The sequence below is a fragment of the Glycine max genome, chromosome 2 (assembly GCF_000004515.6).
Source record: "Glycine max cultivar Williams 82 chromosome 2, Glycine_max_v4.0, whole genome shotgun sequence".
Classification (NCBI taxonomy): domain Eukaryota; kingdom Viridiplantae; phylum Streptophyta; class Magnoliopsida; order Fabales; family Fabaceae; genus Glycine; species Glycine max.
Genome location: NC_016089.4, coordinates 40,886,937 through 40,898,648, shown reverse-complemented (window position 1 = coordinate 40,898,648; position 11,712 = coordinate 40,886,937). Strand labels below are relative to the sequence as shown.

Below are 11,712 nucleotides of genomic sequence, written 5' to 3'. Positions count from 1 at the left end.
ACGATGCCGTCATCTCCGATGGACTTCCCCTCGCCACCACCAGAGAATCCTTTGTTCGCACCATCCAATTCTTTCTGGTGGCCGAATCGGGCACCTTGCCAACATGGTTGAATTTCTCGTCAAAGGTTGGTGCTCTGTCGGAGCAGGGGATCACTCCCCGACAAACGCAGGTGAAGAAGAGCCGGAGAGGACCACAGCCGCGGCGCTCGTAATATCACAATGTCGATAGAGTGCTGGTTTCTCAAGGGGGATTTTGTGTGCAATTTGGTTGTGCGATTCAAAAGGGATCTCGTGAGGGTGGAGGTGGAGCGCTCCCTTCGCGTCCACGATGACTCTGCGATTCGGAGATGACGACCTCTCTTGCCAACAACGACGTCGAGCACGCTGGAGAGGCGACGGCGACGGGTTTCTCCTGCTCCAGTGAGGTTTATGAAAGACAAGTGAAATGCAATTGTATTAAAAAATTTTAAAAATGGAAAAATTAAACTAAAACCCAAATTTGAATTTAGTTTTAAAAAAATATCAAAACTCAAAACTGAAATTGAATTTAGTTTTTGATCATTTTAAAACTTAAAACCTAAAACCACTCCAAAAAGCCTTAAATTCTAAACCTTATTTGAGATTCAAACTAACAAGTTGATAACCTCTCTCTCAGTGTTTAAAATAATATAAGTCAAACATAGAAGTCGAATGTATAAGTATGTTTCTTTTGGTAAATTTTTTTTTAACAATATATAAATCTTTTTTAGCCAATAGGTATCTTTTGCCAAAAATAATCATGTTTAAATTAAATACAACTAAACTATAAAAAATGTTTTTTATATATTTAATGTAACTGAATACTCATTACTCAAATTTAAAACTATTGATTAAGTTAGAACATCTTTTAAGTATAAGTGTATCTTCTTAAATATTCTTAAAAAACAACAAACCTGACTATTATAATTTAATACACTTCTTTTAACATATATTAAAAACTATAAAATCTAAATTAAATACAAAATTGAGATTTACAATTATAATTTTTTTACTAATTTTAGTCAATAATAAAAGATATGTTGCTAGTATCTTTGTTTCTATAAATATTAAATAGAAACACATTTCATAATGACATTAAAAAAATTGTTTATAAATTACTATTAGATAATAAAAATATTATAAAAGAATATAACATTTCTATCAATATAGAATTAATATGAGGATAATAATATAAATTGCTAAATATAAACACAATAAAAATACACATAAGTGTTGGATCTTGAACGGAAAGAAAAATGATTTTTTTTTGCTAGTAATAAGAGTTTAAGAGAAAACTAACATTATAGATGTAAAATCATTTAGAGTCACTCTCAACTTAACTTAGTTCCTAAATAGAGAAAATAGAGCAAGTGTTATCACTTAAGTCCTTGAATTCAATGAGAGAAAAAACAACAGATCAATTTTTTAATCTAACTTTATCGACTTTCAAGATCAAATCTCCTTCCCATTCACTGAGTCCATTAAACTTTTTCCTTTTTGTTTTTCATCGAGTCCTTATGAGCAATGCGACAATGCCAACCTAATTTATGTTTTGAATGACAAATACTCTATCGTGATTTTGCTAATTCAAATGTTATCGAAAAACATAGGCAACATAAGCATGTGTTTGATGCAATGAAAAGAAAGGGACATAATTTTCTCCGGGGAATCGATCAAGTAGAAAGGAACAAAGTTTTTCTGAATCAAAACATACATTAAAAGCCCAAACTGTATAAAAAATTACATTAATCTCAACTCCATCTCTGATATTACACTCATCACATGAAGCAAAAAAGACCTTATTCACGATTCCTGAAACCTTACATCATCACTAAAACTTACATTATTAGACCAAATAACAAGAACCTAACCAAAGTTTTTGAGTTAGTCACATGCACAAGCTTAGTCAACTTCTTCAATCTTAGGTCCCGCGCCAGAACCAGCACCACCAGCACCAGGCATGTCATCATCACCCGTAGGAACATCTCCACCAGGTCTAGCAGCAGCACCCTGGTACATTTTCGCAATGATGGGGTTGCAGATCCCTTCCAACTCCTTCTGCTTGTCCTCAAACTCATCCACTTCCGCCAACTGGTTCCCCTCCAACCACTGTATCGCATCCTCCACAGCCTTCTCAATCTTCTCCTTCTCATCCGGGCTCAACTTCTCTCCAATCTTCTCATCCTTTATTGTGTTTCTCATATTATACGCGTAGTTCTCAAGCGAGTTTTTCGCCTCCACCTTCTTCTTCACCTCTTCATCCTCCGCCTTGTACCTCTCTGCATCCTTCAACATCTTCTCAATCTCCTCCTTGCTCAGCCTACCCTTGTCGTTGGTGATCGTGATCTTGTTCTTCACACCAGCAGTCTTGTCCTCTGCGGAGACATTCAGAATCCCGTTAGCGTCGATGTCGAAGCAGACATTGATCTGAGGCACTCCTCTTGGTGCTGGAGGGATCCCAGTAAGCTCAAACTTCCCAAGAAGATTGTTGTCCTTTGTTCTAGCTCGTTCTCCTTCGAACACTTGGATCAACACCCCGGGTTGGTTATCGGAATAGGTTGAGAAAATCTGCTCCTTCTTGGTGGGAATTGTAGTGTTCCGCGGAATTAGTACAGTCATAACACCACCCGCAGTTTCGAGCCCGAGACTGAGAGGTGTAACATCCAGCAGCAACAAATCCTGAACCTTCTCGTCTCCTTCACCGCTCAAGATGGCAGCTTGAACTGAAGCACCGTATGCAACAGCTTCATCGGGGTTAATGCTCTTGCAAAGCTCTTTCCCATTGAAGAAATCCTGCAAGAGTTGCTGAACCTTGGGGATCCTAGTGGACCCTCCAACAAGCACAACCTCATGAACATGACTCTTGTCTATCTTGGCATCACGCAAACACTTCTCCACCGGCTCCATGCACTTCCTGAACAAATCCATGTTCATTTCCTCAAACCTCGCCCTCGTGATTGTAGCATAGAAATCAATCCCTTCGTATAAAGAATCGATTTCAATAGTTGTCTGCGCGGTAGAAGAGAGTGTTCTCTTTGCTCTCTCACACGCTGTCCTCAACCTTCTCAACGCTCTAGCATTCCCACTGATGTCCTTCTTGTTCTTCCTTCTGAATTCAGAAACAAAGTGATTCACCATTCTGTTATCAAAATCTTCACCTCCAAGATGAGTATCACCAGCAGTGGCTTTCACTTCGAAAATCCCCTCCTCGATGGTCAATATTGAAACATCAAAAGTGCCACCACCAAGGTCGAAAATAAGCACGTTCTGTTCACCTTTTCTCGAAGCCTTCTTATCCAATCCATACGCGATGGCAGCAGCGGTAGGTTCATTGATAATCCTCAACACATTCAAACCCGAAATTGCCCCTGCGTCCTTCGTCGCCTGCCTCTGAGAGTCGTTGAAGTAAGCAGGGACAGTGATAACCGCGTTCTTCACCGCGTGTCCGAGAAACGCCTCTGCTACTTCTCTCATCTTCACCAACACCATTGAAGATATCTCCTCCGCAGAGAATTTCTTCTCCTCGCCTTTGTAATTGACCACGATCATGGGCTTGTCGCCCGGTCCCGCCACGACCTTAAACGGCCACAGCTTCATGTCGTTTTGAACAGGAGAGTCTGAGAATCTGCGACCGATTAAACGCTTGGCGTCGAAGACGGTGTTCTGCGGGTTCATCGCGACTTGGTTCTTCGCGGCGTCTCCGATGAGCCTCTCGGTGTCGGTGAAGGCGACATAGGAGGGGGTGGTTCGGTTGCCTTGGTCGTTGGGGATGATCTCAACGCGGTCGTTTTGCCACACGCCCACGCAGCTGTAGGTCGTGCCGAGGTCTATGCCTATGGCTTTGCCTTCTTTTGTCGCCATTGATCAATCACGGAGCTTCTAGTTTCAAAGACAAGAGATAAGAAAATCTTCAGAATTGGAGAGTTTTGTTGTGTTTGTAGAGTAGTTTCGTATGTGCAGTAACTATGAGCGAGGAGAGAGAGAACCGGGAACGCAATTTATTGTCACCGTTAGAAATTTCAGAGTGAGTTCGAGAATTTACGAAAGAAAGTATCAGAGCTGGCTAGAGACTTCTGGAGTGTTTGATTATGTTCCAGAAGTAAAACATGCTAAGAAAGAGTGTGCAGCAAATTTCACAATATTTATTAACATATATATCTTTATTTTATTTAATGAGTATGTTAACAAGTTATATTTATATATTTTAAGATATTTTGTTGTTATAATTTATTAATACACTAAAAATAAAATAAAAAACAAAGACGTGTATATTAAGAAAACTCATTCTTAATATATAATTTTAGTAAAGTTTGAATGAATTTTATAGTGTAAAAGTGCGCGCTAAAACTTTTAATTAACAATTCTGGTGAAATTTATCAGATAAAAGATAATAAATAATTTTTCTTTATACAAATCATGAATCTATATGTTTGGTAGACATTAACTAAGTAGATTTCTATAAATAAATAAAAGATGCATATCAAGATTAGGCATAGATCCTTTCCCATTATATGGTATGTTTTTCAATTTTTAACTTGTTTGATGTTTGGGGTAAAAAAATGATACTGGAGCTGATGTAAGCATCTGTGTTCCTACAGCGTCTAGAACTTGAATTGAAGAGTTTTGGAGGGAAGCTGGATTGAGCAGTCCACGTGGAGAGAATAGAGAGTGAAGAGGGGCGGTGCGTGGGCTGTCGATGACGGTTTTAAAACACTTGTTGAAAGGATGAGGATTGCAAAATGAAGGACAATAGCAAGAGTAGAACAAGGATTTACTTATGAGCTATATGTGAAATTGATCCTCTTACATCAAAAAAATTATGCTGGTTTAAATGCATTTAACCATACAGTTACACTTATTTTTTATTTGGTACTTGTAATTTTTCTTTTGAGAGGAATTGGTATTTATAGTTTAAAATATGTCAATTTAGTTCTTATAATTACATTTTTTTTTTAAATTCATTTTTGTTGTAGAATTACAATTAATATCGTTCGTTCGAACGTGACTTTTAACTATGGATTTTTGTAAACGTGACTTTTTATAGCACGAGTTTTGTGTCAATGACATTGAGAAAGGAGTTATTTAGAGAAGTGTGAATCTTCATCTGCAAACCATGAATGATATTGGTGGAGTTGTGGTTCTTCTATTTAGTTTGTGACGACATCTATTTTGGGTGGTAGTGGATTGCAGTGGCAGAAGGTTGTGGTCAACAAACAATAGAGTGAATAATAATATGTCGCCGGGGGCAGAAGAGAGAACTCCAATATAAAGAACAATAATATGTCATGGTTAAATAAACAAACAACATTAAAATGATTTCATGGCAAGGACCAGGTTAGATTAAAAAAAAAAAAGACAACTATCAGGACCAAATTAGCATGTTTTAAATTATAGGTACTAAATTGGAAAATATGAAGCTTTGGCCACAATTCTTTTAGCTAGCGCGTTGGATATTATGTAATTTATAAAGTATTGGACAAAGTTCAATTATAATAAATTTGGCATTTCAGATTAGAAGGTTTATACCTATTAATGATACATGAAATCATAAGGGAAGAAGAGGGTTCTGAACAACTTAGAGAAAATGATCAGCTTCAGCTCTTGTGTTATTTATCAATGGTGGAAACTTATATACATGTGATGCATGGTTGTTATAACCGAAAACTAACTTTCCTAACCAATCTAACTAATCTAACTGATATTGTTATACTTTTAAGATCTCCCCTCAAGCTGGGAATGGATATTCATCATTCCCAGCTTGTTACAAAGGTGCTGAAAAATGGTGGGTGAAAGGGCCTTAGTGAATATATCTGCGAGTTGCAGGGATGATGAAACCGGAAGGAGTTTTATGAGACCCGAGTTAAGCTTCTGTCGAACAATATGGCAATCTATCTCAATGTGTTTGGTTCGTTCATGGAAAACAGGATTAGTGGCTATTTGGATTGCTGACTGATTGTCGCAGTATAAGGTTGCTGGTTGAATGAATGTGGCGCGAAAGTCTTGAAGCAGAAAAGTCAACCATTGTAGCTTGCAAGTAGTGGAAGCGAGAGCGCGATATTCAGCTTCGGAGGAGCTCCGTGATACGGTTGATTGCTTCTTTGATTGCCAAGAGACAAAAGAAGAACCAAAGTAAACTAAGTAACCCGTAGTGGACTTCCTTGAGTCTTTGCACCCTGCCCAATCCGAGTCACTGAATGCTCGGAGTTGTGGAGTTCCTGCGGCGGCGAAGAAGAGTCCTGAACCCGGTGTACCCTTGAGGTATCGGAGGATGCGAAAGGCGGCTTGAAGATGAGCATTGGTGGGAGTGGCCATGTACTGGCTGAGTTGCTGGACTGCGTGTGTTATATCGGGTCGTGTGTTGGTAAGGTATATGAGTTTGCCTATCAATCTTCTATAGGAAGAAGAAGACTCAGCTGAAAGAAGACTTCCTGAATCTGCTTGTAGCTTTGTGGAGTAATCCATTGGTGTTAAGTTGGGCTTACAACCTAGCATTCCTGATTCACTCAAAATATCCAATGTATACTTACGTTGACATAGATGGATTCCTTTAGAGGTGCGTGCAATTTCGAGCCCAAGAAAGAACTTTAAATCCCCAAGATCCTTGATTCTGAACTCGCGATCCAGGAGGGTGATCATAGTTTGTATTTCAGCTATGTTGTTTCCCATGAGGATGATATCATCCACGTATACTAGAAGTATGGTAGTGATGTCTCCTGTGAAGCGCAAGAAGAGGGAGTGATCTGCATTCGACTGTTGAAACCCATGAGAGCTTAAGAAGCTTGATAACTTCATGAACCATTGTCTGCTGGCTTGTTTGAGTCCGTAAAGGGACCGTTGAAGATGATACACAAGCTGTGGATTGTCAACCGAAAGTCCTGGAGGTATTTGCATATACACCTCTTCGTCAAGTTCTCCATGGAGGAATGCATTGTTGGCGTCCAGCTGTCGTAAATGCCACTGGTTGAGTGCAGCTATCGCAAGAAGAAGACGCACCGTTGTGAGCTTTGCTACCGGAGAGAACGTATCAAGGTAATCCAACCCCTCCATTTGGGTGTACCCCTTTGCAACTAATCACGCCTTGTGCCTTTCTATGGATCCATCTGCCCGATACTTGATTTTGTATATCCACCTACACCCAATAGCTGTCTTGTGAGGAGGAAAAGGTGTGAGTCTCCATGTGTTGTTCGACTGGAGAGCCTGTAACTCGACCTTCATTGCCTTAATCCAGCAGTCATGGCGAGAAGCTTTGGCATATGAGGTAGGTTCTGCTGTTGAGGAAATGCTCATGACGAAATTCCTGTGTGCAGGAGACAAACGTGAATATGAAAGCACGAAACTAAGTGGGTAACGAACAACCGCTGAAGTATTTGGTGTAGATGAAACAAGGTCTCTGTGATAGTCTTGGAGATATGTTGGGGCATTTTTGGCTCTTGTGGATCACCTAAGATGTGGAAGAGGTTGCTCATTTGAAGGTTCATTGGATGACGGTATTGATATCGTGGGTTGTGATGAGCGATTTTCTATTTGTGGGTCAAGGCTCTTGCCGGAAAAGGGTCCCGGAGAGGGAGCTGAATGTTATAAGTTTATATGTTGGGTTTCAGAATAGTAAGGAAAATGATCCTCATAGAACGTGACATTTCTAGATACGGTAACATCATTAGAATGCAAATCATATACAAGATATCCTTTCGTATGCATTTTAAAACCAATGAAGATGCATGGGTGTGCCCTAGCATCAAGCTTTTGCCGATTTGCTTTGAGCGTATTAATGTTGCACAGACACCCGAAAACACGAAGGTTAGAGATGTCGCATGGATGCTTATGTAGCTTTTCGTAAGGTGAGATGTTATGCAAGTATGGTGTGGGGATGCAATTAATTAGGTGTGTGGCATGTGGCAAGGCGTAACACCAGAAGCTAGGTGGTAGACTCGCCTGAAATAAGAGTGCGCGTGTGATATTGAGTAGATGCTGATGCTTTCGTTCTACGATACCGTTTTGCTCTAGGGTTTCAACACATGTAGTTTGGTGTATGATTCCCTTTGATGCATAATAATGATGCATGAAGAACTCGATTCCATTATCACTTCTGATGATTTTAACTTTGCCATTGTATTGTGTTTCAATGAATGTAATGAAATTCATAATGACTTGTCGTGTTTCAGCTTTAGATTTCATGAGATGTACCCATGTGAAGCGTGAACAATCGTCGACAATGGTCAAGAAATATTTATGCCCATGCATTGATGGTTTAGAACACGGACCCCATATATCCATATGAAGCAAATCTAAAACATGAGATGCATGTGAATTACTAAGAGAAAAAGGCATTTTCTTGTGCTTCGCATAATGACATGTGTTGCAGACAAAGTTCTTATTATTTCTTAGAAGAGAATAGTAGGTTTTCATACATTGTATCCTTTCAGCTGATGGGTGACCTAACCTAAAATGCCAAAGATCTATGGGAATTACATTGCATCGAGGATGAGTGATAGTAGAGTTCACAGCTTTGGTGGTCAACTGGTTAGGTATCAGGTGATAGAGACCATGCTTTGCTTCAACTATACCAATCTTCATATGGTTGTTCATTTCTTGCAGTACACATGATGTGGAAGAAAAAATTAGTTCACAATTAATAGAAGACACAAGCTTTGATATCGAAATAAGATTGAATGTGAAAGAGGGTATGTAAAGAACATCGTGTAAGGTTATGTTGGACGAGAGCTGGACAGTTCCTGAGTGAGTTGCATGAACATATTGACCGTTCGGAAGTTTCATTGTGATTGGATTGATTTGTTTATGGGAATGAAGATTGTGCAGGGAGCAGGTTACGTGATCTGTAGCCCCTGAATCTAATATCCAGGAGGTGAGAGACGCTCTGAAAGAAAGAGACATACCTGGGTTTGTTGGAGTATTGATGGTGCATGATGAGATTGAAGCCACCTGTTTGGGTTGAGTGAGTGTCGTGTTCCCTGCGGATGGCTCCTGGATTAAGGCAAGAAGTGCCTTGTACTGGTTAGGGGAGAAGCGAACAAACTCATGAGACTCGTAATGCTGAGGTTGATCATCAGTGGCTTTGCTTTCAACTGCCACTACGTTGTTCACGGTGGTCCTTCCACTGTAAGGCTTGTATCCCGGCGGGTACCCACGTTTCCGATAACATACATCTACAGTATGTCCTATCTTGCCGCAGTGAGTACATGCTTTTCTTCCATTACTCTTATTTCTTGCATCATGATTAGAGGGCACTCCATGCTTCTTATAACACGCGCTTTCCACATGACCAATGCGTCCACAGAAATCGCAAACGGTCTTAGCAGCGTTAATGGAGATATCTTTGGGTTCGAAGTTAATACCTGGTTCGGTGTTACCCAGTAGTTGCCTTTCCTGTTGAGCTACATAGGAGAATATTTTGGAGATAGCGGGTATGGGATCCACGAGGAGAACATGAGAACGAATATTAGCATATTGTTCCTTCAGGCCTCGTAGGAACTGCATGGCTCTATCCTCGAGCTTCCGTTGCGCGATAATGGTGAATGCGTTGCAGGAACACCTGATATTACAGGAACAGATGGGATCGGGTCTAAAGTTCTCAATCTCATCCCAAATTACACGTAGACGAGTGAAATACTCAGTCACTGTAAGTGAGCCTTGTTTCATCGTTGAAGCTTCTTGCTAAAGGTCGGATATGCGCAGAAGATCACCCTGTGAATATCTTGATTTCAGATCGCGCCAGATTTCTTCGGCTTTGTCCATCCAAAGTATACTTTGACGTATGGAGGTGGCCACCGAGTGAACTATCCACGAGACAACCATATTGTTACATCGACGCCACGCTCCATGCATTCTATCTGTTTTCAGAGGTTCAGGCGCGCTGCCATCTATGAACTCTACTTTGTTCTTGGCACTTAATGCAATGATCATGGACCTGCTCCATGAGTGGTAGTTAGTCGAATCTAAGACTGGGGAAACAAGGACAGTGGTCGGGTTCTCGCTCGGATGGAGGTAGAGATAACTCTCCATGTTGTTGATGGATGTTTCATTCATGGTGGATTTCTATGGGTAGTGGAAGGAGGAACGAATGCGCAGCAGAACTCTTCACTAGAAGAGCTCTGATACCATATTAATGATACATGAAATCATAAGGGAAGAAGAGAGTTCTGAACAACTTAGAGAAAATGATCAACTTCAGCTCTTGTGTTATTCATCAATGGTGGAAGCTTATATACATGTGATGCATGGTTGTTATAACCGAAAACTAACTTTCCTAACCAATCTAACTAATCTAACTGATACTGTTAAGAATACCTAAAACCGCATCGGATGTATGTTTTTATTGCATGACGACTCATTCAAAAATCATTATTTTCTCAAATTTTAATATCTTTTTTTATCTTCATAGTTATGAGACTTTTGATGGACTAAATATCTTTTATGTATTTGGTTCTCACAATCTTCAAGTTTGTTCTTTCAATTTTAGCATTGTAACAAAGGATTTTCACCAAACTAATCATCCAAAACCCATAGAATAATTTTAACTATGCATCATGATGTAAGCTCAACTATATAAATAAGAAACAAATATGTCTCAAAGAATTTTATCATGTCTCGTGTTGAGCGCCATATTATTATACTAAGAGAAAATTCTTAGCGATTGTCCAAAGACATTTTATGACTCATTCAAGTGAGTTATGTCTTTCTTTTTAAATGCTAAAATAATTTAGACTTAAGTTAGTTGGTGGTTATCCAAATGGTAAGAGACTATATATCTTTATGTTTGTGGCCTTTAGCTTGGCACTTATCTTTCAAGGCATACAATAACGGTTAGTTTGATCAATCACAGGTTAAGCTAAAAGGTCCAACTTTATTTGGTCGAGGTCTCAATTAAGTCAGTCTCATAACTTTATCCAACAAATTGACCCAAGCAAGCATAATTTGAAGCTTAATCTCAAACTTGGCCATAAAACTCAATCAAACACTTAGAGAGTACTTTTGTGAATGATTAAATTATCGTAAATAAGAAAAAATCTATTATATATATATATAGAAGTTCTTACTTCTACAATCTTTGTTTTTTCACCAAATTGAGGGTATAATTATAAATTACCTATCAGGTTTGATAATTAATTGAACCTAAAAATGAAATAAATAAATAAAAGCTAATGATAACATTGAACTCCTTAACAAATGAGAACAATACCTTTTCATATTGACACTTTAAACTGCCATTGAAACAATTAATTACCACAATCCTTGGCAAATATGCAATTCTTGCTTTTTTATTTATTTTTTATTGATAATGGATTATTAGAATCTTAAACTCTTTCTAGTTTTCTGTAAATGTGCAACTCTTCATTCTCATTTTGCATTAATTGTAAATTGGACATGGAAATATCAAGAGACATTTTTTTATCAAAAGATAGAGGAAGAGGATGCTTTCCTCCTTTAATATTACATTGTTTATCATTTTTTTCTATCACGAAGTAATCTTCAAGTTTATTATTTTGTGGTAATAATCATGTGTCCTAAGACATGTAGTTTGTATCTTGATAAATGGAAAAATGATAACATAACAACTTATAAAATAAGCATCAAACAACCATATTTGTTGTCATGGTGGACGAAATATAATATAAGGTATAACTTTATATTTTACTATATGATTTACTAGTCTGATAAAGTTGCTATCATTGTTAA

At 38.6% G+C, this 11,712-nt stretch overlaps 1 protein-coding gene across 1 annotated transcript; it reads right to left on the bottom strand.

The window, feature by feature from the left end:
- Nucleotides 1-1,711: 1,711 nt before the first annotated feature.
- On the bottom strand, nucleotides 1,712-4,119 carry LOC100790356 (heat shock 70 kDa protein-like). Its single transcript, XM_003519113.5, has one exon. The coding sequence runs from the start codon at nucleotides 3,877-3,879 to the stop codon at nucleotides 1,921-1,923; it is 1,959 nt and encodes a 652-aa protein (XP_003519161.1). The 5' UTR covers nucleotides 3,880-4,119; the 3' UTR covers nucleotides 1,712-1,920.
- Nucleotides 4,120-11,712: the final 7,593 nt, after the last annotated feature.

Excerpts from the sequence above, each read along its gene's own strand:
- LOC100790356 (XM_003519113.5), bottom strand. The coding sequence starts at position 3,879 with ATGGCGACAAAAGAAGGCAAAGCCATAGGCATAGACCTCGGCACGACC.